This window comes from Mesoplodon bidens (genome assembly GCF_964165515.1).
Source record: "Mesoplodon bidens genome assembly, chromosome: 2".
Taxonomy (NCBI): domain Eukaryota; kingdom Metazoa; phylum Chordata; class Mammalia; order Artiodactyla; family Ziphiidae; genus Mesoplodon; species Mesoplodon bidens.
The window spans coordinates 1,084,196-1,111,743 of NC_138177.1; the positions used below are offsets into that span (position 1 = coordinate 1,084,196).

General features: G+C 51.1%; 1 protein-coding gene across 12 annotated transcripts in view; it reads right to left on the reverse strand.

Annotated features, from left to right (window-relative positions):
* The window catches only part of PPP1R12B (protein phosphatase 1 regulatory subunit 12B), a 207,431-nt gene that overhangs the window by 25,978 nt on the left and 153,905 nt on the right, over positions 1-27,548 (reverse strand). For 10 of the 12 annotated variants that reach the window (XR_014017455.1, XR_014017456.1, XM_081254347.1 and 7 more), the window contains one exon: positions 250-266. The exons of 1 other annotated variant lie outside the window; for it this stretch is intronic. Coding sequence is in view for 9 of the 11 variants with exons in the window: in XM_081254347.1 (XP_081110473.1) it covers positions 250-266 (17 nt within the window). In the remaining 2 variants the exon portion in view is untranslated. Of the gene's footprint in view, positions 1-249; positions 267-15,018; positions 15,222-27,548 lie in introns of those variants that run through there. One more of the 12 variants, XM_081254345.1, reaches the window with a different exon arrangement.

Below are 27,548 nucleotides of genomic sequence, written 5' to 3' on the forward strand. Positions count from 1 at the left end.
ACGAAGGTGAGGACACTAATGTCTCCCTAGCCCTGGCTGGGGGGAGCGGGCACGGTGCTCGGGGAACCGACATGGAGGTGGGATGCAGCGTGACTGGACAGGGGCCCGTGCGGGGGCCGAAGGGAGCTGCTTGTGACTGTGGGGCTGTGGAAACGAGACGGCAGGATGGAGAGAGGCTGTTAGACTAGGCAAAGCCGCGTGCAACCACACATGCGTCTACTCACGAGTGTGAGGCAGGCAAGGTCTTACCTAGAAAGTCGTTCATGCTGGAGAAAGAAGAGACAAACAAAAAAATCAGCATTAGCAAGGGACCGACATTTATTATTTCCGTTTACAAATGTACTCTTCAAATCAGACGTCTCAGCTTCACGGCTGAAGACAGGGGTGCAGCTTCACAGTGTGAAAAAAGGCTCCTCGGCTAAGCGCCCACGCCTGTGCCCACAACTTGTGAGACTTGAGGCTTCGGGAGCACATCTCATTAAACTGGAGTCCAGCAACGTGTGAAATGATCACCCGCCCTGTGTCCCAGGACTGCCTGGGCCTGCGTGACAGGCTGCTTCTCTGGATCTCAGCGTCCATTCTGCCCAGCTCCCTCCACTCACACCCTCGGCCCTGCCCGTGTGAACACGGTATCCATGGCTGTGAAGGTCCAGGATGGTCCCCACTTCCTCCCAGGTCCCTAGGCCCACACCCGTCCCTAGGATGGTGGTAAAAAAACGAAGAGAGTAACGAAGTACTGAGATCTCAGAAGAAAGGAGTTTACAGATTTGACCTCTGAGCTCGGTTACCTATGGTCGCTGCAAACAACAATGATTATGCCTGTTTTACATTTATTTTTAATCACAGATGACCTTTACCCTCTATCTCCGCTTTTTTATAAAAAGAACTGAGGCCAAAAAAAACCCTCAATTGATTTAAATGTCTTTTTTTTTCCTCCTTTGAGGTGTTAAAGAATAACAAAATCCTCAAGGGCAGACAAAAGAAGGAAGACAAGAAACCAGGCCCAATTACCTAAGCAGGAGCAGCGAACCCCTGCTCCTCTGGGCGTCGCCTGGGGACACTGCTCTGTTGAAGGTCATACCCGAGACGGCCCCACATACCGCGCCCTGAAGCCGTCCGGGGGGCAGAGCGCCAGCACCGCTGGCTGGAGGGACCGACCAGGCGACCTCGCTGCAAGGTGGCTTTTCCCCGTGGACTTCTGCCTTGAACCCGGGGCTTCCATTCATCAATTCTCTCGTGGGCTTTTCCAAAACGTCCTCAGCCTAACCTCAGCCTGGGAGGTTCTCTCTCCACAGGCCTAGAGCCGGGCCTTCTTCCATGAATTGTAAAAAGTCCCCCAGGTGACCCATCAGGCAGCCCAGGTTAAGCACCACTAACCATGGGCTTTTTAATGTGAAGACGTGTCCCATCTGAGGCGGAGGAATCGGTAAGAGACCGTGCGCTGTGTCTGTAACGTTCTCCTACACTGGAATCGGGCACCCTAAAACGTGTGAGTCTGGGATTCAGGAATTCTCCTGTCTCACATTTATAATATCCCATCAATCACTGCTTTTACCAACATTAACTAAGGGTTGTTTTTCTCTGACTTGAAGACTTTTGTCAAAAAAGAAACTAAATTTTAGCCACGTCTCATGAATTACTTAATATATAAAAACGCTTCCAGTGTGCTCAGGGGCGCTGAGGTTTCCCCCGGTGGCCATGCCCACCTGCCAGCTCTGTGCTGAGAGCTGGCCTTGGTGGTGCCCGGGGGGGTGCGGGGGGCATTCACTGCCCAAGGGGACACGCCCCAGACCCATGAGTAACTGAGGCCGAACTCCGTCCCAGGCAACGCCAGGGGCCCCACCGAACTGAAGGACCGCTGAGAGCAGGGCCCGCAGGGGAGGCCCCGAGGAGGGCAGCAGAGAAGCTGGGCGCCAGAAGCTGTGTGAGAGCAGCGCCGATGGGCCCGTCCGAGCAGCGCGGGTCAGACGGGGAGGAGGGGCAACAGAGAACAGTGCGGAGTCCGGGGGCCACTTCCCAACAGAAGTGGACGAGAAGATGACGCTCGGGAAACACGCGCACACACACACATCCAAGGTCTCCCTGCACCCCCTTCCCTGCGGCCTGACCACTGGCTCACTCCCAGCGATGCCCTCAGGGCCTGCACTGCTCACCAAACACCCAACCAACAGCTCAGCCTTCGGGAAGGGGCCTGCCGGCCTCAGCATCGGCGGGGCCTGGGAACCAGTCTCTGTTCCGACATCCAGACCCGGGACGACTCAACGCCCCGCCAGCTCCGTCTCACTTCACAGCTGTACACGCACCACACTGGCTGCTGCTGGTCAGAGCAGCAGGTTAACTCAGGGCCTGGGAGACTGGGGCGGGGCAGGGGTGGGGACTGAGCTCACAGGCGCTGACCGTCCACTCACGCGGCTTCTGGGCAGAAAGGCCTTTCTCACGCTCCATCGCCCCCATGGGAGAGCCTCCCACGCCCTCCCCCAGGCACGGAGAATGACCCCTTTACAACCTCGCCAGCTTGCCCCACGCCTTGGTTGTCTTCTCCCACAGAAACCCAAGCACACCTGTGCCCAACGCGCAGACGGGGGCCTGACGACGTGACCGACAGACGCGTCTGTTTACCGACTCGGTGGTGCCCAAACTGTGGGATCTCACTTGCGGGTGAGGTAACATCCTCTCTGTAAGAACGTTATTTGTGGGGTGAGAGTTTACTACATCTCCAGCTTTCAGTCTGCTGTGCCGATGCTGGCAGTTGCCTCTCTAAGTGAAGAAAGTTCTTCCTTTCCTTAAGGCAGGGAAATTTGGCTTCTCCCAGGCCTCAGCCTGAGCCATTTTGTGGTATCAAAGCACACTGCTCATCTCCACTGACCGACTCCTATCAGAGCACTGGGTAACTAACCTTTCCCACTCGGGATGGCCTGGAAGTACTGCGGAGCTGCTGACGCCCTGTCATCATACCAGCGGAAGTTCTCAGACACAGGGCAGCATCGCATGCAGTGACACTGAGTGGCCTCCACTGAGGAAGCTGATGCAAGATACAAACAGGCAAAAACTTAAAGACACAGAAAATAGGTTAGCACTGCCACGCAGCAATCAGAAAAAGCCCACGGGGCCCTGGCAGCCCCAGGCAAGCCCTCCCCAGAGGCCAGCCTGGAGGGCGGTGTGTCCTACGGGGGCTGCCAAGAGCGGCACTCCTCTTTCTACCTGCCAGGGGTAACTGAAAGCAAATAGCACAGTCTGTTGTTTGTTGTACTTTTCAAGCATGTAAGATGCATGTTATCAAGTTCTTTGGGATGAACTTTCATCAGGTGTGGTGACGAGTAGACTGTCACCTGATCCAGGTGTCAGAGGAAACAAGGCTCCCTCCAAGCCTGCCCCCCATCCTTCTAGCACTCCCCCCCACCCCACCCCCCAACTACTGGAGCCCTCTGGAACCCTCGGGCTTTTTATCATTACCTTCAAGGACTCGCCTTAGCCACGTCCCGAGAAGGTGAGCTAACTCCTTAGAGAAGAGTGAGAGTCTCAGCAAACAAGATTTGGGGCCATAGAGGTAGCACGGTTGTAGCACTGTAGGTTGTAGAGGTAGCACCGTTGCCATAAAGCAAACAATATCATTGCAAAGAAGGAAGACACCTGGGGTTTCTGGAGGAGATGGTGTTCTCATCGTAACAGAAATTAGCCTGAGAAGACAGTTCTTAGAGGCCAGAGGGCAAGTGGGTTTAAAGTGTACGGGACCTGGGACTCAATCCCCAGCTTCTAATAAAATGGCTTTGGTATTTAGATCATACTTCCAGAAACTATTGTTTTGCTTGGTTTCTTGATATCCTAGATAATCTGGTGTTTGACGGACAAACACTGGTTAGATTTAGGGAGAGAAAGTTTGGGTTTCCTGGGTAAAAGGAGCAGGGTGGCTGAACTGGTGGAAACTTAACTTCCATTTTCCCTCTCCCTCCTCCTGTCACTCAAACTGAGCACGGTTCACCGTCACCCGGACACTGTGTCTCAGTCTAAAGAGCTGACTCCGTCCCTGCAGGGAAAGCAGGGAGCGGGTCTGGAGGGCAGGGGGCGGGGCAGTGCGGGCTTGCCGACGTGGTCTCGCCGGGGCGGGTGGCAGTAAAGGACAGCATCAGAGGCTGGGGAAGGACACCGAAGACCCTCCAGGGCGGAGCCTGAGAGTCGGACCCATGGGCAGCGACTGAGGAGAAGCCCCAGAACACAGGGCCTGGGGCCCCAGCCAATCTGCGCCCTTCGGAGGCCAGGAGCGGGGGTTCCCCTTGCCTATGTTCTGGGAATGGCCCATCTCTCCCTGCAAGCTCCCCCCGTGGACGTGGAGCAGCGGCCCTCACTCCACTCTCGAGCCGGGTCTGAACGGCTCATCTGCCCACGGTGACACCGTTTATTTTAGGAGAGGCCCGAGCCTTCTACGCAGCCTACAGGTTAAGACCAACGTCCCTTGGCACATGCTCTAGTGAGGACGTCTCAGGAGGAACGTCTGCTCGAAGACTGCTGCTCTGCTGCCACTGAAAGCAAACGCCTGATGGCCACTGAGGCCGGGCTCTCTGGTGTGTCTGAGCTAGAGGCAAACGGCTCAGAGAAGGAATTACTTTCACAGTTTTTACGGCCCAACTGGGGTCCATAGACATGGTGAATGGGGCCTGCAGCAGCAGAGACTTTAGAAACCAAAGCGAACACAGAAAACAAAGTAAAAAGAAAGACGAGCCAGATGCACCATAATTTTAAAAATGCTCTAACACCAAGAAGCAGGCTCCTTCCTTTCATACCTCCTGAATTCTCCCATAACAATCCCATTGGTTGGGGCCTGTTTCTAATAAAAGAACAGAGCGAACAGCACCATGAATTCAGATGGAAATCCTGGAAAGGGATGCGAACAGGGCTGGTTTTGATTTGTGAAATGTGGAGAGTTCTCCGAACACCAGAGACTGGCTAGGAAACCCCCCACGAAAGCTTTTAATGTGAAGTTATCTGGAGTTCAGGAAGGCAGATAATTAAAACCAAACTCTTCTGACCAAGTTTAAAATAAAATCTTAGCTCTGGAAGCTGGGCCCAAGGGAAAGGAACGAACCGCGTCACGTGGCCACACCAAGACCAAAATGCGCCTGACCCTGCAGCGATGGGAAAGCCTCCGGGTAAACCTCGTACTTCACTTCCGTGTTCCCTGGAGAGGCCCGAGCAGGGGCCGTGGGCGCTGCCCCGGGGTGCCCGAGCTCTGAGGAGCGTGGGTGTGGCTGCAGCGAGGACCCGCCGCAGACCTGGCCCAGACCTGGCCGCTCCCTGAGCTCTGGGGACAATCATTCTACGACGTTTTGAGTTTGAGACTCCTTCCCTATACTCGTCTCAGACACACTCAGGCTTCCTAAGCCTTCTGCCTGCAGGGCAGGGCACCCTCATAACCCAAACGATCGGGGCTCTCGGGAAGCTTGGAGGGCAGCCTAGTAGGCTCCAGCTCTGAAAAGGATCTTTCTGAGTCTGTATTGTTCCAGTAATAGATCTGGGGATCCTGAACAATTTGGAGATACATGTGGGGGCAGGGGCGGGGGGGGGAATAAAAACTTTCACGATTTACGCAGAGATGGGACAGTAGGGGACAGTGATGCTGAGGCCTGTGTTAGGGGCTTTTCCCTGTATCTAAAACATGAGTGTTCCCTGAAGATCACCAGACGTCCAACTCTATTCATTTTCTCTTGCTGCTGCTCCACCATCGGCTTGGCTGTGCCCTGCTCAGGCTCTCACGGGCAGAACCGGGTGTCTGCTGGCTGGGCTGTCACCTAGAGGCTCGGGGGAGAACCCCTGCCTGTGGCCGCCGGGGCTGCCCCTGCTCCTGGAGGCCCCCGTGTCCTTCCCCCCTTCACGCAGTGACACGGGGGCTCCTTTCCACACTCCTCTGCCATCAGCCAAGAAAGTTCTCTGCATGTAGGGCTCGTGCCTGGATCAGGCCCACGTCTCATAAGGTTGGTGATGCCCGTTACACGGTCGAGGGAGGACCACCTCATCACATACACGGGCCCTGGAGCCCAGGCCAGGACATCTAAGCGAGCCATTTTAGAAAGTCCCACTTTAAAAAGACATGGTCTAGATGACCTGTAACATCCTCAGAGTAAGAAATATCCACTGTACATGGCCAGTCAGCTGCAGCTGGGTGATTACAGACATTTTGAATCAGAATAATGCTGAAAGCACGACTGATGCTGGGGAAGTGTGCATCCACCGAGCAGATGTGTGTGCCAGAGGATACTTCCAAGCCAAATTCTAACAGTATTAAAAGTATTGAGTTACATCTAACTTCATCTTAGTTTACTCCTTGATTTGTCTTTACCCAGTACTTCATACGGGGAAAAAAACAAAAAAGAAAAACAGGAAAGTCAAGAAATACAGCACTTATAATGCCGTTTACACTGTAAATATTTCTGACAAACCTCACTGCCAGATTGTGATGACCTACCAATTTAACACTGCACGTAGAAACAAGATGACTGAATGTTACTGCACATATTCTGGTCCATCTCATTATATTTCAAATGGTAGAAAGAGACCCATCTTTTGCTATATCTATAGATCACGCTGCCCAAACATTACTGGAATTCTACAGCTCTTATTTTCTATGCAGGCCTGTACCTTTTCTTTATGGATATTCCCAGCTTCTGAAGAGTTTCTAGATTTTTTTTGGAACTCACAAAGTGTACTTATTGTAGAAGGAAATATCTGAACGTACTAAAGTTTCCCTGAAATATCCAAGGCAAGCCCTTTGTGTTTAAAAGCCATCTGTAAACTCCTATGATCCGTAAACACACTTGCAGACTGCGGCGTCTTCTCCAGGCAGCTTTCACATGCCAGATGACGGTGACCAAGGACGACGAGCTGATCTAACGTGTGTGGCTCTAGCCAGGGGTCACGTCACCCACATTTAACACACACTTTCACTTAGTCTCAGGTCTGCACTGGAGTGCACGGTGCACGAAGTTGCAGTAGCCCCTGACATCGCACAGACGATTCCAAGTGCGGCCTGAGCATGGCCCCCAGCGCTGTGAGGCTCTGTAGGGTAGTGGGTCCCACCACCCCGTCAGGGCCATCATCATGCCTCCTCAGCATTAAGCTTTCCAGGCCCACAGGCTGGGAAGAGGTGGATTTTTTTTACCTGGGAAATATCACTGTCCAGCAGCCTATTTGGGTAGCAGTTATTTTAATTTTATTCAGACCAGGTTGTGGATCAAAACCCTTGCCAAGGGGTTAGTGAGGCTCTCCAGACCTCACCTCTTAAGAGGAAACAGACACTCAGGACCTAAGTAGCCTAAGGGAAAACTTTCTCTGCTCAGTAAGTTGCACAAAAGGTTAGGGACTTCCTTTGTTCTTAGCTTTCTCTCTCTGTTCCCACAGAAACCAAAATATTAACTCACATATTTTAGAGCTGTCGACACACTAGCAAACTGCAACAAGCAGGGATCTGAAGAGCCTCGAGAACACCTGTGGCTATTAGCCCTCACTACAGAAACAGGATTCCACAGTGCACGGCCGACCCCCTCCAGGGGGCCGCACAGGCCAGGAGCAGAGACCAGACCAGGGTCAGGCAGTGCATCCTTTCCCTGTGAGTGAGGGGGCCTCAGACAGTGTCCTCTGGGCTCAGATCCCTTCTCTGGTGGGGGAAAGTTGAGCACACCCACAAAACAATGACAGTCATCACCCGAGTGCAGTCAGACACTAGGCTGTCTGGTACACACAGCAGATAGAAAGGGTTGCCAGAAAAGAAAGACCGACGCTGTCTGGAGGTTCCTGGTAAGGCTTCGTGGAAGGACGACCCTATGGAAAGCATCAGCCTGGAGTTAGAAACAGGGTGGTCGTGAAGAAGGACGCTGCTCTGCATGACCTGTCCTGTGAGACCTCGGGCACTAGCTGGGACCTCGTCAGTAGCGCAAGTGCTACTGACGGCTCTGAAAGGTAAAGAACTGAAGCTTTCTTTGATTCTGCCACTAAATTGGACCTTTTATACCCCCTATGGACTTGAGTCTTCAGATGCACAAGGTACTTTGGATTTAGGGGGCTAAACTGTACTTCCAGAGCAAAACTGGTGTTTTATAGTATAGGCCTTAGGGAGAGGAGACACGTGTGCAGGGTGTTTGATTTTTGGCAGGTGAAAGATCCCTTAGATAAGAGGAACCTCAGAAATTCACGCTCTTCTAATCCAGAACTTGTTATAATGGAACAGGTCCTGAATTGAAGCATACCTTTGTACCATCTGCTTAAAAACTATTTTATAAGTAAATTAATAGCATAAAAAGATAAGATAAATGACCTTACCTAATGGATCTGTTTTTGAGCACTTATAAAAATGGCTTTAGAGAACTATTTACTAATACACTCGCTAAAAATGATTTTAGGTGACAACCTTCAAGGGTAGAGCAGATCTCTTCTCCTTAGCAACAGTTCTAATGTAGATACTTAGAAGTAACAAAACTATACCTACTTTTAAATGTTGCAAACTTCTGACTTTATCTAAATGGATTTGTCTCCTTCTAAATTATTCTGTGAACTTTTTCCTTCTTTACAATAGGTTTATTATCGCCATCTCTCTTTTCAAAACAGATTGAATGGTCAGGAATATTAGCAATAACTCAGGAGCTATTTCACGGAGACACAGTGGTTCCCTGGACCGCTACACAGCTTAGCATTGCCGGCTCCAGCATCTGCTGGTACATGGGCTCAGAACAACTACTAACTTCCCTCTGCCTCAGCGTCCTCATGGGTAAAGTCGGGGGAATGGTACCCGGTGCGTAAGGTTATCAGCAGGGTGAAGTGAGCCGCGTGCCTGGCATGGCACCCGGCACAGGTGATGCTCTATAAATACCAGTTTCCACTGCCCACTCCTCTCTGCCGGGGCCTGCTGGCTGCCAGAGGAATAAGCTCAAGCAAACTCTTCAAGTCAAGGGTTTTGATTGTCTGTAGATTTTGATTATCCAGGCTAGTTCCCACTTACCCTTTCTAACCCACAGGCATTTAAGGTTATTATTCTACTGTCCGCATAGTTATACTCTCTCCCAGATAACCAACCACGGGAGGTCGATTTTGGAAGTCCACAGGAGCTGTGACGCTCTGACACAAAGACGGTGCTTTCGCAAAGACGCAGGCGGAGGTCAAAGTCTAGACACACTTCCATGTCTTTACCCCGTCAGCTCACCGGGAGGACTCCTGCACTGTGACCCAAGAAGGAGGCTGGGCTTTGGGCTGGGATGAGGACTAACCCCAGGTGTGGACAGCTGTCACCCCCTGAGTGACACACAGTCAGGACCAGAAACAAAAGGAGCAAAAGGCAGCTGGAAGCCAGCCAGAGCTGTTCCCCTCCATCTCCTGATTCTAACCGCCAGCTCCCCCACATATTACGAGGCTGAGGAAAAGGGAGAAGCGATGCTGCATAATCTGGGAACTGCTCAAGTGGGAAACGCTCTCCCCGGTGGCCCCTCTAGCTGTACTGAAAACGAGAACCCCAACCTCTTGACCCAACTGACCCTCCATTTCTGGATTTTTTGGGGCTGAAGCTCATCACTGGATCATCAAGTTCACCACAATACCTGCAGACAGACAGACAAGACTCAAGACCTTCTGTCTTCCCTCATGCGACCCCGTGGTGACTGGAGAGGAAAAGGCCACGCACGGGAAGAGCCTTCTAACCTCTTGCTGTTACTCCCCAAGGCTCTGTTCCCAGCTCGTTCCTTATGCGACATCTACTCCTTGGCTCTAATCATAAATATCAGTATTTTCAGCCCCTTATTTCCTTCCGAGCTTCGGACCAACTACTTTCTGGTGTCAGTACTGAACCTCCCGAACTCCCTCTAACTCAGTGCATCCCAGCATGAGGCGCCTCCGCACTCGGCACCATCTGCTTCCTGGCCTGACCGCTGAGCCGTGTCCTGCCGGTTTCTACCGAGTGGCCCAAACCAGAGGCCTGAGAGTCGCCCTGGCCCCTGCCCGCTCACGGGCTCACCCTGCCCCAGTCCAGTCCTAAACAGCTGGACGGTCCTCTGAGCACCGGACAGCGCCTCCGTCTAGGCCCTCCCTTCTCACCGGAGGACCGACCTTACCCCCAGGCCCGCCGACAGTCCAGCCTTCAGAGCTGCCAGAGCGATTTCTCTAACAAGCAAACAGCTCTGATCACAGCAACCTGACCCCAACTTTTCAGTCCTTTGCCCACAGGCCAGCCCTCCAAGTCCTTGGAACGACATGCCAAGGCCAACACGAACCGGCCCCTGTGCGTCTCCGGCTGAACTTCCGATCACACCCCTCACTCACCCTCCGCATTATACCTTCGGTCCCAGCCACACCGATCTGCAGCTCTCAGAGCAGTACTCTACTGCCCCTCGTCGTTTTTCCACCCTGGTAACGCACTGATTGCTTTCACTGTCCGTTCAACAGCCTTATGCGTCTCCCGCTTGACTGGTCTCCTAAAACAAAGCACCCGGGCCCACATGCCTTGATTCGAAGATTCACTTCCCTCTGTTCTAATCCTGAAGTTCCCGTCTCATCTCCCCAGTTAGACTGCTGGCTCCCTGAGGGTAGGGACTGTGTCTTTCATCTCTCGATTCCAGATCTAGTACGGGCCTACTTATGTAGCAGACGCTCATGGAACGTTAACCGTGGGAGGATTCAGAACAGGGGAGGTGGCCTTGGTGTTCATCCGCCGTGGAACCAGTCTCTGGTGAGCAAGCCTCTCCTCCGTGGCTGACCCAGCCCAGCGCCCACCTAGGACTCACGGAACCATTCCCGGTGGGGGACTGCTTTCCTTCCTACAGGTTCCACTATGTTGCTTAGGAAGAGTCCCCGCCAAAGAGTTACTGCTTACTGACTTTTCTTGAGTGGAATTTAAAAAACCCAACCCAACCCAACCCAACCCAACCCAACCCAATACACTAGTGGTTTTAAGTAGAGAGAAAAAAAATGGTTAACGGCTTACACCCTTAGTTAGTATTATTCACCCAGACAAATGCTTCTCATCCCCTGACAACGGATCATAAAGGAGTAAAACATGGATTCCAGATTGGAAGTGCGAGAGCGGGGTGAGAGGAACGAAGGATAAGGAACAGGCTGAAAGCCGTTCGGTGTTGGCCACAGGGGAGCCCAGAGGAGGCAAAGACGTGGCTCCACACCAGCGCCTGGCAGGGAAGCGCACCTCGTGGGTGGGCTCCCGAGAGCAGCGACCCTCTGTCCCCCGACTTCTTACCAAACGTACCCTCGTTAGGTTGTAGAGCTGGTTATAAAACAAAACAAGCTGGTAAATTTTCCCCTGTATTTACATTAGCAGCTGGGGTGAAAAATATTATGTAGAATCTGTGTATTTTCTCTTGAGATGTAAGTCCTAAAGGAATAACAATCCAGGTTACATGGGAAAAATGCTACTGATCTTGGTTTATAGATGCAGGCCAAATCCTGTTATCCTAAATACCAACCAATTCAAAGAAAATCTGTCTATTTAAAAGATTCCCAGGGTTCAGCTGATGTCCCACTTACTTCAAAACTATTCAGTACAACAAATAGCAGCGAAGCACTGCAAGCTGGACGTTCTCAAGTAGTCTGTTATCTTTCGATATGCCCTGTACTGAAGAATATTTTGTTAAATTAGCAAATAATAATTTGAGAATACTGACCAGTGGTTACCCGGCTCTTGCTTTCAAGATGATTTTAAAATGCTAAGCCATCTAAATTGACTAGTTTTTAAGTTAATGGAATTTATAAACTTGAGACCCAATAATATTCACAGTGATTAAGAAGCAAGAAGGAGCTAGAGGTGTCTAATATGTTTGTAGTTCAGAATTATTATTTTTTTATGTTGGAAAATTACATCAAAAGGAAGCTTTTATACAAACGTGTGAGCCTGGCGCCTCGTGGAGTGGCTCACAGTGTGAGGAGAGGCTGAGCCTTCAAAGCTTCCCCAGTAAATACTGGCATGGCGCCCATCAGTAACGGGGGTGACTCTGCAAGCTGTCCCGCTTTCCCCGAGTGACAAATCAGAGACGAGCAGGACTGTCACTCAGGGAGCACCCCTCCCCACCGCCCCCCAATTTTTAGAGACAAAGAGATGGTGGACTAGTGTGAACCTAGTGTGAAAGTCAAAAGAATTGTTTAAAAAAAGTATTCCACTCTCAGGGTCAGCAGAGACCAGAACAGCTTTAGTGGGTTATGAGGGGCGGGTGGTGGACGTCTTCCTTGCGGAGGGAGGGGTGGAGTTAAAAACGATGTTTCATAGTATAACCTTGTGCTCAGAGAATGACAAGTGTTTATTATTTTTAAACTAGAAACTAGAGGAAGTAAACAAAGTCCTTGGCTGGCGAGGACACATACTGTCTTGCTCATGTAAGTGATTATTTCATTAGGGAGGATATTAGTTGCACAATCTCTAGGCAAACGGTAGGTTATCACATTATTTAAAAACGGTCATAGTTTTACCAAGTACAGAAACACTGAATTACATAATATTAAAAGTATCAGATGCTGCTGGGAGTTTAAAGGCATGATAAGACACTTTCGGTATTCCAATTACTGAAAAATCATCCTACCACTTGTTTTCTCAAGTTAGAAATAACCCGTAGGAGCTGCAGTTTACAGGCTGCCCTTTCTGCTTCCTGAACATCTAAGATCAAGGTGTCCAACAGCCATTATTTTAAAATTCCTTTGAGGATGTTCTCCTTACATGGAAGCGTTTACTGTCTAGCCCTTTTGACAACACTACTTCTCTTGGTGTGTGCTTCGACCCTCTGAATTACAGAGCCGGCTCCGGCAGCTACGGCTCCTCAGCCATGCGTGACCCCTAACAGGACCGGCGTGAGCAGGAGTCCCCCAGGTTCCGTTAGGATGGAGAGAGCTGTTCCCAGCAGACGCATCCCAGCACCTGTGCTGCGAGAGGCCCAGGCGCTTCTGCCCCTAAGGGGGCTCCCAGGCCCCTGTGGTGGGGCTCCCTGTCTGCAGACACAGCCCCCCCGCCATTTCAGCTTCCTGCGTCCCCACCATGTCCAGGCTGCCCAAGCCTTTAACTGTCTGCTTTGACCCTGGCGTGTCCTTAACCTTCACATATATTTGATGTGCGCTCCGGTGCTGCTGACGAGGAGGGTCGGACCGGATTCTGCTCTCGCTGGTGAGGATGCTACAGAAGGAACCACTCCTCTGCGTCCCTCAGTGTCCTCACCTGTGACACAGGGACGGCAACACCCGCCTTGCAGGTGCCTGAGGATTACTCAAGGCGGTGAAAGTCTCAGGCCTGGAATGTGTTAGGTATTTTGGATAGAATGCTTGTGTTTTTATTGGCATTAGATGCTCAGAAGTCTGCCCCAGCCTGTCCTGCAGTGACATGTGTATCACACAGTGCAGGTATAACCCCGCATCTGTCCTGAAGCAGCATCAGGAGGCAGGTAAGACACCACCACCGCCCGACACCCAGACCAGCTCTGAGAGAGCACGCGAACCCGCCAGCACAAGAGACGAGACGAGACGAGACCGGACTCCTAGGAGGTACATCTTGGTTTTGTAACCCATTCCAAGGGTCAGCAGTCCCTGAATTAGCCCGTGTGTCTGCCACTCTCTCCAACACTACAGTGGAGTGTGAGCGGTCTCTGCAGCACAGGCCCAGGCTGTCTGGACTCCAGGAGCTACAGACAGAGCTGAGGTGACGGCGGGAACCCGCGGACACGGGCACTGAACCTGGGAAGCAGCCCATCACGCAAGCCACCACGCTTCAGTTCCTATAATCCAAGTTCTCTCCCGCTGCGGCCTCTGTCTAAAAAGTCGGGGGTAGGGGGAACGGTGGCATGAGGACCGGGATGAGAAGAAAGCAGCAGCCCCTCTAGAGAGGACACGGGTTCACCCAGGAAGGGAAAAGGGGGCATCCCTGCTCCAGGAGCCAGGGCTATAGGGCTGAGCGAGGCTGACAAGGGTTCCTCACACCACAAGGCACCCCCGGTGCCGCCGAGAGGGAAGGGGACCAGGGCACGCTCCGTCCTGGGGACCCAGCCTGGCAGCTGTGTGCGCGGCGGGGACACGCTCCCCCGGAGAGAGCAGCCCAGGCCACGTGCAAAGAGGCTGCCACACCCACGACGGCGATACGCACACGGGAGAGACCCCGTGGTCATTTACACTGGGAGACAGACACTGAACGTGGTATCAAGCCGCTCAGAAGAGCCCAGAGCTTCTTCAGGCTTCCTCTCCAAATAAGGAAGCTGTGACCAACCTGCTCCCTCGCTCACTAAGGAGGGGTTGCCACCTCACCCCGCGCCCAGCAGGGCCCTCGGCAGCATGGCGGGCTTCTGACGGCCTCCCACGGGGGACACCTGAATCCACGTGCAATCCGTGTCCACAGAAACACGCACTAGAGAGGCTGGACCTGCCTGGGGCGTTGCAAACACCCCCAGAGCTGGCTGTCTACGGCCGGGAGGTACTTCTTTGGCTTTTTGAGCGCAGAGGCTCCTGACGGTCACGGAGGAGAAGGATCCCAGTGTCCAGAGCGCCTGCCCATCCTGTTCTCTCTCTATCGCTCACAGACACACAGGATCGCAAAGACGCCCCCGCATGTACACGCCTGCACAAATGCACGTGCAGAACCTGCACACGCAGAGCCTACACGTGCCTGAGGTCACTGAACGTGGTTCCGCAGCCACTGGGAGTTGCTTCTCCTGAAACACCGTATTGACCCATAAAACACAGGAAAGGGACTGACTAAACACAGCCGCGTAAATCAGAGAAAGCCCGTAAGACACGGTAAGGAGGCCTCTACACTCTTCCTGTCAGGCATGTCACAGCTGACGCTGAAGAGCTGGAAGACAGAAGCTGTGCCATGCATTCAAGTCCGCTTTCACCTAAGATGCCACCAAGAATCAGGGACAGGAACCTCCTGCAGAGCAGCTCCCGGCGGAGCCTCCGTCTCCCTGGGTGGTTCCACATGCCCTGAATCCCCCCTGCCCTGACCGACCCCCGGGGCCCGGCCTCACAGCCCGCCCCCAACAGACCGCGAACGGAAGGAGGGCCGCTTACTCGGAGCGTCTTGGCCGTCTGGGAGGGTGAGCCCGGGGGCGAGTCCGACTGAGCCGTCCTGCTCCGAGCGAGGTCCTTGCCTCGGCCGCGCAGGGAGGACATGGCCCCTCAGGGGCAGAGCCGGTCGGGCGCCCCCAGATCTCGCCTTTGAGCTGAACTGAATCAAGGGTAGAAGCCACCCAGTCAATGAGTCCACAGTCACACGGGCCGAGGCGTGTCTCAGTCCAGCTCCAGCACAGGTGCTGGGCTGGGCCCTGCTGCCGACCCAGCCCGGCCCCACTCTTCCCGAAGGGCGCCGCTCACGGAGGCCTGTGCCCCACAGAACCCGGGTCCAGGTTCCGGGAGAGCAGGTCACGCCCCGGAGACGACCTCAGATCCCCCGGAGGACGAGCCTGCGAACAGCTCCGGTCTCTTCATCCGGAGGGAAGACACACAAATCCTCTGGACACCATGCTGCCTCCCCGGAGCCGGGCTCCGGGGCTGAACGGGGTCTGGAAGTGCCCCTGTGACCAACCGCCGCGATAAATGCAGCTTAAACGACTTAAAAACAAAAACCAAAGAACAACACATAAATAAGGTACTAGGAGTTGAGGAGAAGGAAGCAGTCTCAGGAAGCCAGAGGAGGCTGCCTTCACATATAAACACGCAGACCCACACGCTCCCGCCCTCCGACTCTGACATTCCAAATCCTATTCGCTCAGCGAGGAATGCTGGACGCCGGCCAAGGGCAAGGATGCGCTTCCCACTCAGAATTCGGGCTGCCACTTGCAGGAGGAGGAAAGCCCGCCGGCCTCTGGGAACTCAGGGAGGCCCCCGGGGGGCTCAGGGACAAAGCCACCACCCCTGGCACCCACCCCCTCGGCCAGCTTCTCAGACGCTTCGCCACATGGGAGAGCGGGGACTTTTCCACGTCTGGGTCCCTAAGTAACAAAGCCCAGACAGACACATCCGTCAAAGCACCTTCAGCCCTTTTATGTCCACGTTTAACGACACGTCATGCCTGCCGCCCCTTGAGGAAGCTGCAAGTTGAAACTCCGGCCACGGCAGAGGAAGCTCTCCGTACACAAGAGACCTGGACGGCAGAGCCTCTGAGTACAGTGCTTAGCAGAGTTTTACAAAATGCCATAATCGGGAGGATTGAGATGGGGCGGGGGGCCAGGCGAGGGGAGAGAGAGCAGGGTCGGAAATAAGGAGAGAACAGAGACGGGGGAGCTGACTGTACGACCGCAGAGAACGTCAAGAGTTAAAAAGAATGGAATTTATGTGCTTGGTGCCGAAGGAGTTTGGATTGGGCCTTGAAACATCTCGAGTTTAATCTTTTGCACTCTGTGTCATCACTACCCTATCCAACACTTCTAGGCCAAATGCTTTCTAAGTAGATGGGTTTATCCCCGAAGTCACAACTCACTGCTCTCTGGGATCTTGGAAGCTCTATCCTGCCCTCCTTTCCCCACATGAAGTGGATACTTTTTCCTTCATATCTTCCCAGCAAGCCACTCTTTTCCCTCCAACTGTCTTGATATCTTCTTTATGCTTATGACCAAGTTGTGAAATTGAATCAAGGGAAATGGGGTTGGTCTGAAGAACACAGGTTGAAAAGTTTATAAAGGGGTCCTGATTCACTTCTAATCTAAAAAACACCTTAGGAGGACTGATGAATTCTACCACAAACCACAATCGTACTGTGTCTAAAAGGCCAGTTATCTTGTGGGTTCAGATCTATGAATCTTATGTTCTAAATCTTACTTATGGGGCATTCCCTGGTGGTCCAGTGGATAGGACTTGGTGCATTTGCTGCCGAGGGCCTGGGTTCGATCTCTGGTCAGGGAACTAAGACCCCGCTTGCTGCGTGGTGTGTCCAAATGAAAAATCATACAATAAAAACCCTACTTTGTAGCTACTCCCATCTGTAAGAGTGAGTTTTTCTCTATTAGACCCCTTCACTTAGAAAAGAAATACTGATGTAACGTTCCCACAGCAAGCTTGGCTCCGGGAAGGCTGGGGTGAGGAGGACGAGAACCTTGTCCACTACGCAGACCCCTCAACCAGATGGCAGGGGCGATTCTGATGAGCACAGTTTCCGGGCTGCCTCTGTGAGGCACGTGCAGTGACTTCATTCCTCGTGGGCCACGGGGGAAGGAATGGAACAGCCTGCTTAGTACTGCTCTGTTTCCCTTCACCTCTTACGTCTGCTTCTTGGAGGCACTGACAACGGCGAAGCCCTTCAAGCTGTACAGAGTGCTTCAGCGTGCACAGTCTCACCTGGTGCTCTCACCTGTGCTGAAAAGCACTCTCATCTCACAGGCGAGGGGACAAGCTCTCAGGGGCTGCGAGCCTGGGCAGAAGACACACAGCCAGGAAGAGGGCACAGAACACAACGGGCCCTCGAAGGGTCTGAAAAGACCAGCCAATTCAAATCCTTCAGGGAGATGCTGCCTATTTGAGGCACTCACAGGAACACGTCAGAAACTGAGGAACAGAGAAAAATTCTCCAGAAAGTTACACCTAAGCTCTTTCTTTTGCTCACTTGTTCTTTTATATACTTAGCTTTTTTCTCCAACAGGCACTTGCTGTTTCCTTTCTTACTGAAGAGACATTAACTCCCCCGAGAACATCAAAGTAGCCTTCACATCCCAGTGAAGGTAAACGTGAGCGCAAGTGTTTGTGGCCACAGTCTTGTGCCTTCCGGTTATATCATAATCTAGTTTTCAGGTAGTACCATGTTTCCAATACCATTCCCACGTAAGGGAGCCAGAGACGGAAACAATCTGCATTTTCCTCCACGCTGGCCTGGCACAGAGTATAACATTCTGACCCGGGCACACACAGTTACAGCCGAGGAGGCTGCTTAATCAGACAAGCAGCATGGAGGAATAGCAAAGGATAACAGAGAGTCGCCCTCTTCTTTTCTTCCCCAATTGAGGGTCCGGTCTATCCTTTCTAAAGTTAAAGTCTAGTAACCAAGGAGCCTGGTCTACGAACTCTCCAGGGTGAGAGCTACGCAAACAGCCATCTGTTTGGAAAATAATCTATTTCCGACAGGCAGGAGAGAACGTTGGGTTCATGTTTTATTTCTTCCAGGTAAGGGAGAGAAAAAAGTTCCTAAACTTTAGGAGGTTCTTTGTTATAACTGAATGAAGAGCCCCGGGCAGACAGCTCAACAGAATTTCCAATAAACGTAGGAACCAGCAGACACAGGGGTTCTCCCAAAGTCTCCTCCAGTGGGGTCTTCTTAGTATAGAAATTAATGAGCCAGTTGAGTAATTTCTAACTTTTCCTCTTCTATTTTGAATCAAGAACGTTAAATGTTATGGTTTAAGAGTGGTGATGTTTGGTAAAACGGCCCCCAGCGAGGACCCCCAAAGCATCAGCACACCAGCACACTGCCCTGAGGTTTGGGGAGGGGGTGGGCTTTGAGGTCTGGTAGCCTGCGCTGAAACCCAACCCCTACCTAACTGTCTGACGTGAGCAAAATGCTTTACCCTCACTGAATCTTATATGGCTCACTTCAAAAATGGTAAAATAATGCCTGTCTTGCAGAGTTATTCTGTAATTTAGGCCTGATGTCTATGCAGTGCCAAGCATATGGATGTGCTCAATACGGGGGATTTATCACCAAAGTGCTGATCGACACGCACACACATCTAGAAAACACACGCAAGGACCTAAATGAAAATCTGAAGCAAAGAGCTCAGATTACGGTTAGTAAACAGCTACTGAATGAAGACAGAATCTCCTTTCCACATGCTTTAGGGAAGAACCTACCTTGTTCCCTCCTTCCCAATCCTCTTTCTTGGAAGGCAATGCCCTAGTGTAAGGGAAGGTGCAGCCATGACGCAGAAGCCCAGTCTAGTCAGGGGCCTGAAGACAGTGGGGGTTAGGTTTCGGGGTTAGGAAGCAATAGGCTCCGCACTGGTGGAGGAGCCTTTGCACAGCCAGTGCCCAGACCACTGTTTCTAAATGTCACTCTCCGCTAATGGCAATGGGGTTCCCTGGAGAAATGGCTGCTGATTCCAGAGTTGGGGGAGGAAAGCAAATGAACCTGGGTCTCTCGTGTCAGGAAGAAGAAAAGCACTCAGACGAGGATGGGGGCGTGACAGAAGGACACACAGACCTGCTTAAAAAGCCAAACCTGGGACAGTCAGAGCATCAAAATACATAAGAGTAACAAGTAAAAACCCACTGAGGGAGGGCTTCCCTGGTGGCGCAGTGGTTGGGAATCTGCCTGCCAATGCAGGGACACAGGTTCGAGCCCTGGTCTGGGAGGATCCCACATGCCGCGGAGCAACTAGGCCCATGAGCCACAACTACTGAGCCTGCGCGTCCGGAGCCTGTGCTCCGCAACGGGAGAGGCCGCGACAGTGAGAGGCCCGCACACCACGATGAAGAGTGGCCCCCGCTCGCCACAACTGGAGAAAGCCCTCGCACAGAAACGAAGACCCAACACAGCCAAAAATAAATAAATAAAAACAAAACAAAACAAAAACCCACGGAGGGAAACAGGAATTCATAAGCACACTCTAATACAAATAAAGGAATGACAAAACAGAGGAGGAAAGAAAGCTCTTCCTTACCCTAGAATGCCTACCAATGAACGTAAAAGGAGTAATCAAATTAGATAAAAATCCCCATTTGGAAAATGTCACTGGAAAATCAGTTCAAGAAAGAAACATTAATGGATGCCAAAACTAGTGGGTAAAAGCAGGATGAGAAGCTGGATTTTGCGTAATCTCAAAGCACCACCTCATAAAATGCTAATCACTAAGGAAGAAAATGGGACTTTCCTGTGGCGACACCATCCTAACCCAGGGACTCAGGGTCAGTGCCCCCAGGAGTGGACAGACCGTCAGGGCAGAAAGAGAAGAGCCAAGTGTCACTTCTGAGACATTGTGTAAAACATGCAGAAACAGGCCAGCTTCTGAGGCAAAGCGGCCCACACCCAGGAGTACACGCAGGCCTCTCGCCTTATAAATGCCAAGGTCGTGAGAACCAAGGAGAGAGGAAGGTCAGACTGGATCCTTCTGCTACGAAGGGCGTTACTGGACGGCTGGTGATGTTTCAATGTGGTCTCTGGGTGAAGCGTTTACAGTTCTTTGTACTATTCTTGAAATCCTGCTACAGATTTGAAATTGTTTCAAAGTAAAAAGTTAAAACAACCCACTTGTCTCATCATACTAGGGTATGAGCCGTGTGAATGAGATAACTTCTTTTAACCCCAGAGGACTTCGGAGAGACAGGTCTCGTCACAGAGGGATTCGGCCACAGGCTCAGCAGAGAACTGGGCTTGTGCGCGGACACAGGTGTCGTCTAACAAGCAGAGCAGCTCCGCGTGCGCTCCGGAGTGGAGGGGCGCTCCCGGCACACGACTCCTTCCGTGCGTCCCGGCTCGCAGTCAAACAGCTCGAAAGACAAGACTGCAGCCAGTGCGAGTCCTTTCCCAGTGAGAAGGGCACAGCGGTTCCTAGTCCCCGAGTTACCAAACTGGCAAAGGATGCGTGCTCTGAACCAGATTCCTCCCAGGGCCACACTGCTGGGTCAGGAGAATCTGAAAACACTACGGAAGTCACTACTCTTTAAACAAAGTTTGGGGTTTGGCAGACAAATCCCATCACAAGTCAGGAGAGAAAGCTTTTTTATTATGGTGGCTACAATTCTCAGAATCGCCACTGTGTCAGACGGTCAGCATTTCACCACACAGACACTCAGGCCATCCACGCGGACCCCGCACGTGCCCTGTGGCCGAGGGCACACATGGAGACTCCTCGCGTGTCCCAGAAGGGCTTCAGCAGAGGAACCAGCACAGCCCTTCCAGCGTCTCGAGAAAGGAACATCTGGGATTCCAACTCACTTTTTCCTAAATGAAGGACGTGATTCCTCGCCTTCCCCAGTGAGCTGACAATTCCAGATCGACTGTGTCCATCCCCAGAGGAAGAGCAGACGGCAGCCGCCTCTGTCTTCAGAATCCGTGAGCAGATTACTTTTGGGGCATCAAACGCGACAGGATTATTACACCCACAGAAGAACATTTTAGTTACGCTGCTTGCTGTATTTGCCACTCAACAGAGACCACTAGCCTGCAGAAGGGGTCCTGATATTTACCCAGACTAGATCAAAGTGCTTAAATATATATATATATATATATATATATATATATATGTATGTGTATATATATATATATATTTAAAAACCTTCATCTAGTAAAGATTTTGACTAAGACAAAGACGGAAGAGTATTTAAGGGAGGAGAGAAGCTGAAGGCACAGGTGAAACAACAGACAGGTTAGAAAGAATATTTACTCTTTGGTTCACGGCCAAACTAATTTTTTAATTCCTGAGGGTAGAATATACAAATATAAATGTGTGTGCATAGGAAAAGGGTGGGTATACGGGCAAAACTGTATATCAAATACGAACAACTGCTAAAAATAATCCTCATAATTAGATTGTAAAACCCAAAGAGACTTCATTTTATCGTGCTACATATAACCTCTCGGAATTGGTCACTTTCAAAATTAAAGTTATCTGAAACTAGCTTCACAATCTCACATGGTCCCCATCTACATCTTTCAAGTTCTTTTGTTACAAAAAAGAACACAGGACTGCAGAATAAAGTTCTGCAGTGCTCTGGCCAAGGGGGTCAGAAAAGAGCCTCTCTGTTAGCACTTGTGAGCATTGTAGCTGAGCCTAAGCATGAGACATTTCAGTCAATAAACAAATGTTGTAAGACTTTAGCCAGAAGTATAAGGCCTGATTTTTCTGAAGATCCCTAACCTGAAACCCAATCATCTAGAACTGCAATCTTTCAAGTTTTTTTTTTGTGTGTGTGTGTGGGGGGGGGCACAAAGCCAACAGAATGCGTTATCATTGCCCATTTCTTCAGATACAGAAGGGGAGGAAAGTTCCTTCTGGAAGGTGGGCATGGCTTCCAACAAGGTCTTCAAGGCCCCACGGGAGTCTGTCAAAAGTTTGGCAGACATTACCCAGTATTTCAAAAATTTTGCTGCTGCTTCCTGCAAATCAAGTTTTTGGGAGTAACTAGGTTATAAACTTCTGAGAAGACATAATATACAATATTTTAGTTCAGATTTAGGGAAGAAGGTAATGAGTCAAGTATTAACAATTAAGAACTATAAATAGTTCAAGATCCCTGTTCCTCCTTTTGGAACTAAGAGTTTGCAATAGAACAATCATTTTCAAGACTATTTATGAACATAAGGGCCAAGTAAAATATGTGTATTTTTAACCGTCAACTAACCCTTTCCTTCCTCCAACCCATCAAACACTACTGAGTGCTAACTCAACAGACTTACTCAACAAACAAGCTCTTTTCATGTAAAGGAGACCGTGGGCAGCAAACGGCCCAGTCAGGAGAGGCTCCGTGGGTTCATCCTGCTGTTTTCACTCCTGGGCACCTAGAGGGGCACGAGCACCGCGGGGGGAAGGGATGAGGGAGCGCTCTGAAGGAAGCAGCAAGTTCTCTGCCACGTGTCCCCTTCTCTTCCCACTTCCCCATCTTAATCCTCAGCCGTAATTTGCGTGAGGTGAAGCTCTCCCCTCCTCCGGGGGTGGGGGGACAGTGGCGACAACTCAGCTCCAGCGACTCTTGCACAGACGCCCCTGAGTGAGGACGTATCAGGGGTCTCACCACATAACTAGCCTCCTACCCTCAACTGCTCCTTTGAAACGAGTCCTTCCCGAGAGGAGCCAGCCTTCATTCCACACAGAAGGACACGCAGAGCAGAGAAGCCATGCAGTCCTTTCCACTGAAGGAAGGGCTTTGGACACGTGCCCTTTATGAAAAAGCAACAAAAGCTAAAAATCAGAGAGACAAAGCGCATCCGCTACAGGGACGCGAGAGCCCTGAGGCCGAGGCAGGGGCGGGCGGGGAGGGGCCGACCTTCACCAGGTGCTCCCACTCTCGTACACTTGAACAGTCACGTCCCAGTGTCATCAACGTTTAAATCCCAGAAACCCACTTCAGGGTAAGGGATTATACAGGCCTCTTAAGAAAATCTTCCTGCAAGCCTGTCCTAGAACTGGTTTATGGGTTTAGTTTTGCAATTAAATTTAAATTTAGCAACAGCTAAAAAAGACAAAACAGAAGTGGAAAGCTACCCCCTTTCCATGTGAGTGACTCGCAGCAGCTTTTCCCCGATGCCTCTTTTCTTCGGCCACACAGGACAGAGCAGCAGGAGGCAGAAGGGGCGGCGCAGAACCTCAGCAGAGGCTCTCAAGGGTGGAGGTGGGGGTGGAGGCAAGACCTCCGCAGGGCCCCCTGGAAGTATGTGGGGACACGGTGCCCAGGACGACTGGCGTGTGCGGTCAGCACCCAGTAGGGCAGGGTCGGGGATGCCGACGTCAGACTATGTTCCAGACAGGCCGGCACAATAAAGAAGTACTCTGCCAGAATGCTCACGGTGCCTCGATGACAAAAAAAAAATGCTTGAACTGATCAGAAACACTAACAGGGCAAATTAAAATCTTTAGCTTAAAAAGTAGCCAAGAGAGCTCTCTATAGGTTACGTGGCTGCTTAAACACTGGATGAGTAGAGAAAAAGAGTATGACTTATCTGAAACTTCTGTTAAAGCTATAACTCTTCAGTAAAGTTCAGAGTTATTCCATAAAGTTGTTTATCTCAATAAGTTGTTTTAAAAAGTCAAGGAGAAAGATGCTGAATAATACCACATTTTTATAGTACCATATAATATTTAATTACATTTTAGAGTAACATTTAAAAGAAACCCGTTTAACGCGTGATCTTTGTGATATTTAGACTGTGCTTATAATCAGTATGTCAGGCAAAACATACTACCATCCAGTGCAGTGTACCTAAAATTTAGGCTCAAGCGTTCGGATGAAGACGAAACCTACAACTTAAAAGTTATAAAATCAGAGAACCACAATGAGTTATGAGGAGCAGCAGCCTACACAAATAAACTTTAAAAACAAACGTCCAGAAATTCTACTTTAAGTTCACGTTTCCTGTCATCAACTGGATTTATTTTTTAAATACTTTGGTCATTTTCTTTCTTTTTTTTTTTCTTTTTTTTGTGGTACGCGGGCCTCTCACTGACGTGGCCTCTCCCGTGGCGGAGCACAGGCTCCGGACGCGCAGGCTCAGCAGCCATGGCCCACAGGCCCAGCCGCTCCGCGGCATGTGGGATCCTCCCGGACCGGGGCATGAACCCGTGTCCCCTGCATCGGCAGGTGGGCTCTCAACCACTACGCCACCAGGGAAGCCCGGTCATTTTCTTTAAAGCCTGTAATTTTGACTGAATGCTCCATCAGGGGGTAAGGAAAAACAATTATTTCTCATTACTAGTAATGACAGAGTTTTAAGGGAAAAGGTCCTTCCTAAGAAAAACGATTTACGCATCCGGTTCGTGGAGAAACGTGAATGTTTCAACCGGTCCTCACAGTTGTGGGCTTATTGTTGGTCCAGAACTAAGCCTGCTCCATTCATCTGGGTTTACTGAGAAGGCTCCCTCCTCAGCGTTAAAAATAGAAACTCAACACCTGTTTTTCCTGTAACAGCGCAGATCCTGGAGAAGCAGAAGGACCTTCCCGGCCTCAGAGAACCGCATGCAGGCTTCCTGCCTCAGATGCCACTGATGCCTATGGTGTGAATGCCTGTCCAAATGCTTTGTGAGTTGTCTGGGGCGCCTATATGTGCTTTACGTCCATGCTCTCAGTTAAAAGTGCTTTAAAACAGCTGAAGATGAAAGATGCCATTGTAGCATTAGGGTCAGTTTCTAATCCTCTCATTTCTCTTATGCCCGAATTATTTTCTTCTGTGCCCAGTGAATCCTCCAAATACCCCATTTTTCCCTTTTCTCTTTCTCTTTTCCACTGGACAACAGTTTGCTCCTTCACTAGGGTTCTGCAGGGGAGGTTTAAGCTTTGGTTCTGGCTAAAAAATACAGCCATGACTCAGAAGATGACATAAAAGTTTCTCCCTGTGCCTAAGACACTGGAAATACCCCCCCAAAAGTGAATCATTAGAGAGAAAAACTTGAAAGAAAAAGCCTTTCATAGAGAACGATTTTTGTCCAGATTACGTCTGCCAACGGCAGGTAAGGAACAGTCTGCGTCCTATGTAGTCGGAAATGCACTTCACTCCCGACCGTGATGTCACCTGGTAGCACAACTGCTGCTCTGCCGTGGGGGAGAGCGGGGGGCGGGAACAACTCACGGGGCACCTAAACCGACGGCCCTGTCAGCTCTGTGCCCCCATGGCAAGGCCCACACATCCCACCCAGACACGCCCCTCAGAGGCAGACAGCACTGCAAGGTGTGGCGCTGCACGTGCGTCCCCCCAAGAAGCACAGCCGTGTGTGCGGCGAACGGGACCAGTGTGCGGACCAAACTGACATGGCCGTGGGTGCCTGCTGTTCAGCGCAGGACGCAGGAGAGAACCACGCTCCGTGCTGACGGAGCACACACCGCGTCAAGGGGCACCGAGGGTCCAGCAGAGCAGACGTCTGGGTGTCCCGGGCGCTGTCCTCGGCCCTCGGCGTGACGCGTGTAATGTGACACGGGGGCTGGTCAAGCGGGATGCTGATAACTGTGGTTCTGGAGTCAATGTCTGTACGTGCCGTTAGCACATGTTTACACAAACTAAAACCCCACCCTCTCCACGCCTCAGACCACTGGTGACGCCGCGGTCTCACAAACGCACGCTTGGTCCCAACACAGACAGTGACAGTCTCCACAACCCATCACTAAACCTGGGGTCACAGTTCCGAGGGCAAAGCGAGCCTGCTCAGCTCCTCAGGGGGTCACGAGGCCAACGTCCACAGGGGGACCCTTGGGCCACCAGGCGTGATGGCCAGGCGCCTTCATTGTCCGGTGCTGCCTGGCCTCGGGATGCGCGGACGCAGGCTTGTGGTCCCGCCCCAGGCCTCAGCAGCCCTCGCTATCCCTGAACAACTTGGAGGCAAGACGATTTCGTGTGGATTCTGCTTCCTTTTAATTCTCTGAAACGGTTGGTAAAGGACAATCTCCTTCTGCGTGTTCCTTGAAGGTTTGGTAAAATCTCCCCTCAAATTAGTTCGGGCCTGGTGCCTTTGGCCCAGGGTTGGAGGGCAGTGGTTAAAGTATTATCGAATTTCCTTTAATGGTTATTGGGCTTTTCTGATTTCCTATTTCTCCTTGAGTAATTTTGATATTTTATATTTTCCCAGAAAAGTATCTGCTTAAACTTAAGTTTTCATGCTTACTGTCGTGATGCTGCTCAGAAGCAGGTCTTCTGATTAAACTGTTTTCTCTCTAATTCTGTCCCCCTCTCCTTTCCTGATACTGTTCACACCTACTGCCCACCCCACCCGCTGCCCCCCATCAGCTTGTCAAAGGTTTATTTTATCTTACAAGTTTTTTCAAAGAAGCAGCTTCTGGTTTTACCAATCATCTCTGCTGCTACTTTATTTTTGGTTCATTCATTTCTGCTCTTTATTTCATCCTTTCTACTTTATTTGGGCGTACTCTGTTCTCTTCCCAGCATCTCGAGTTTGAAAGCTTGGCTCATTTGTTTTCATTCTTTCTTATTTTCAAATATTTTCAACCATATCTCTGCATTTAAGGGTATAGCTTTCTCTCTTTTATCTACTTCTACAAGATCTAATGTGAAGCAATCTCATTCTAAATATTTTCTAATTCTCATAATTATCTCCTTAACCCGTGTAGTATTTAGAAGGGAGTTTTTGTTTCCAAAATACTCTTTTCTTGTCCCGCTATCTCTTCACTGTTGTTACAAAACCCTGTAACCCCGCTATGATCTCGATTTTGCCCCCCATGCCTGTCTCTCCTGCTCCCTCGGGAGTGAACCTGAGCTGTCCCTCACTGTGAGGGACTGTCCACTGTCTCAGGCCCTCCATGTGCTCCACTCCCTCCTCACCTAGCGTGAGTGCAAAGGTCCACTGTTATGCTACTGTTCCCCTGCTCTCCCTGCACTGCACGCAGCAAAACCACGACCTCATTTAAAGTAGACTTTCTGCCTACTCTGCCACTATAACTGCGTCACTGCAAGTGGCTGGGAGAAAAATACACAACCACGCTCATCGGTCTCATTTTAAATTCACTCCCTTGAACCTGGGTGGACCGCACGCTGCCAGGCGCAGACACCCCCGGGCCACGCGCCTTCCTGGGCAGCGATCTCACCCACTTTGGCATATTCTTCTCTGGCTGCTGGTCCACTTCTGATTTCACTCAGACAAGAACCACCCCCCCCCAGGCTACGTTTACCCGCATTCGCCGGCCCTCCCCTGCTGCACCTGCCCACGGGCTTGGTGTGCTGGTCTGTAGTCGACCTCGCAGCTCGGACCCCGCCCCTCACGGACAGCACTCCACCAGGGCTCTGTGCTTCCTTCCTCCCAGGTCACCATTCTGTTCTGTCCTGGTTTGCTCTCTCCCCGCTCATTCCCATCAGCCAGCACGCAGCTACATCCCCCGTCGCCAAAGCACCCTTCTCTGGACCCCGTCTCCCCTGGAGCTGTCACTCCATGTCTCTGACCCCTCTGCTGAAAAACTTGTTT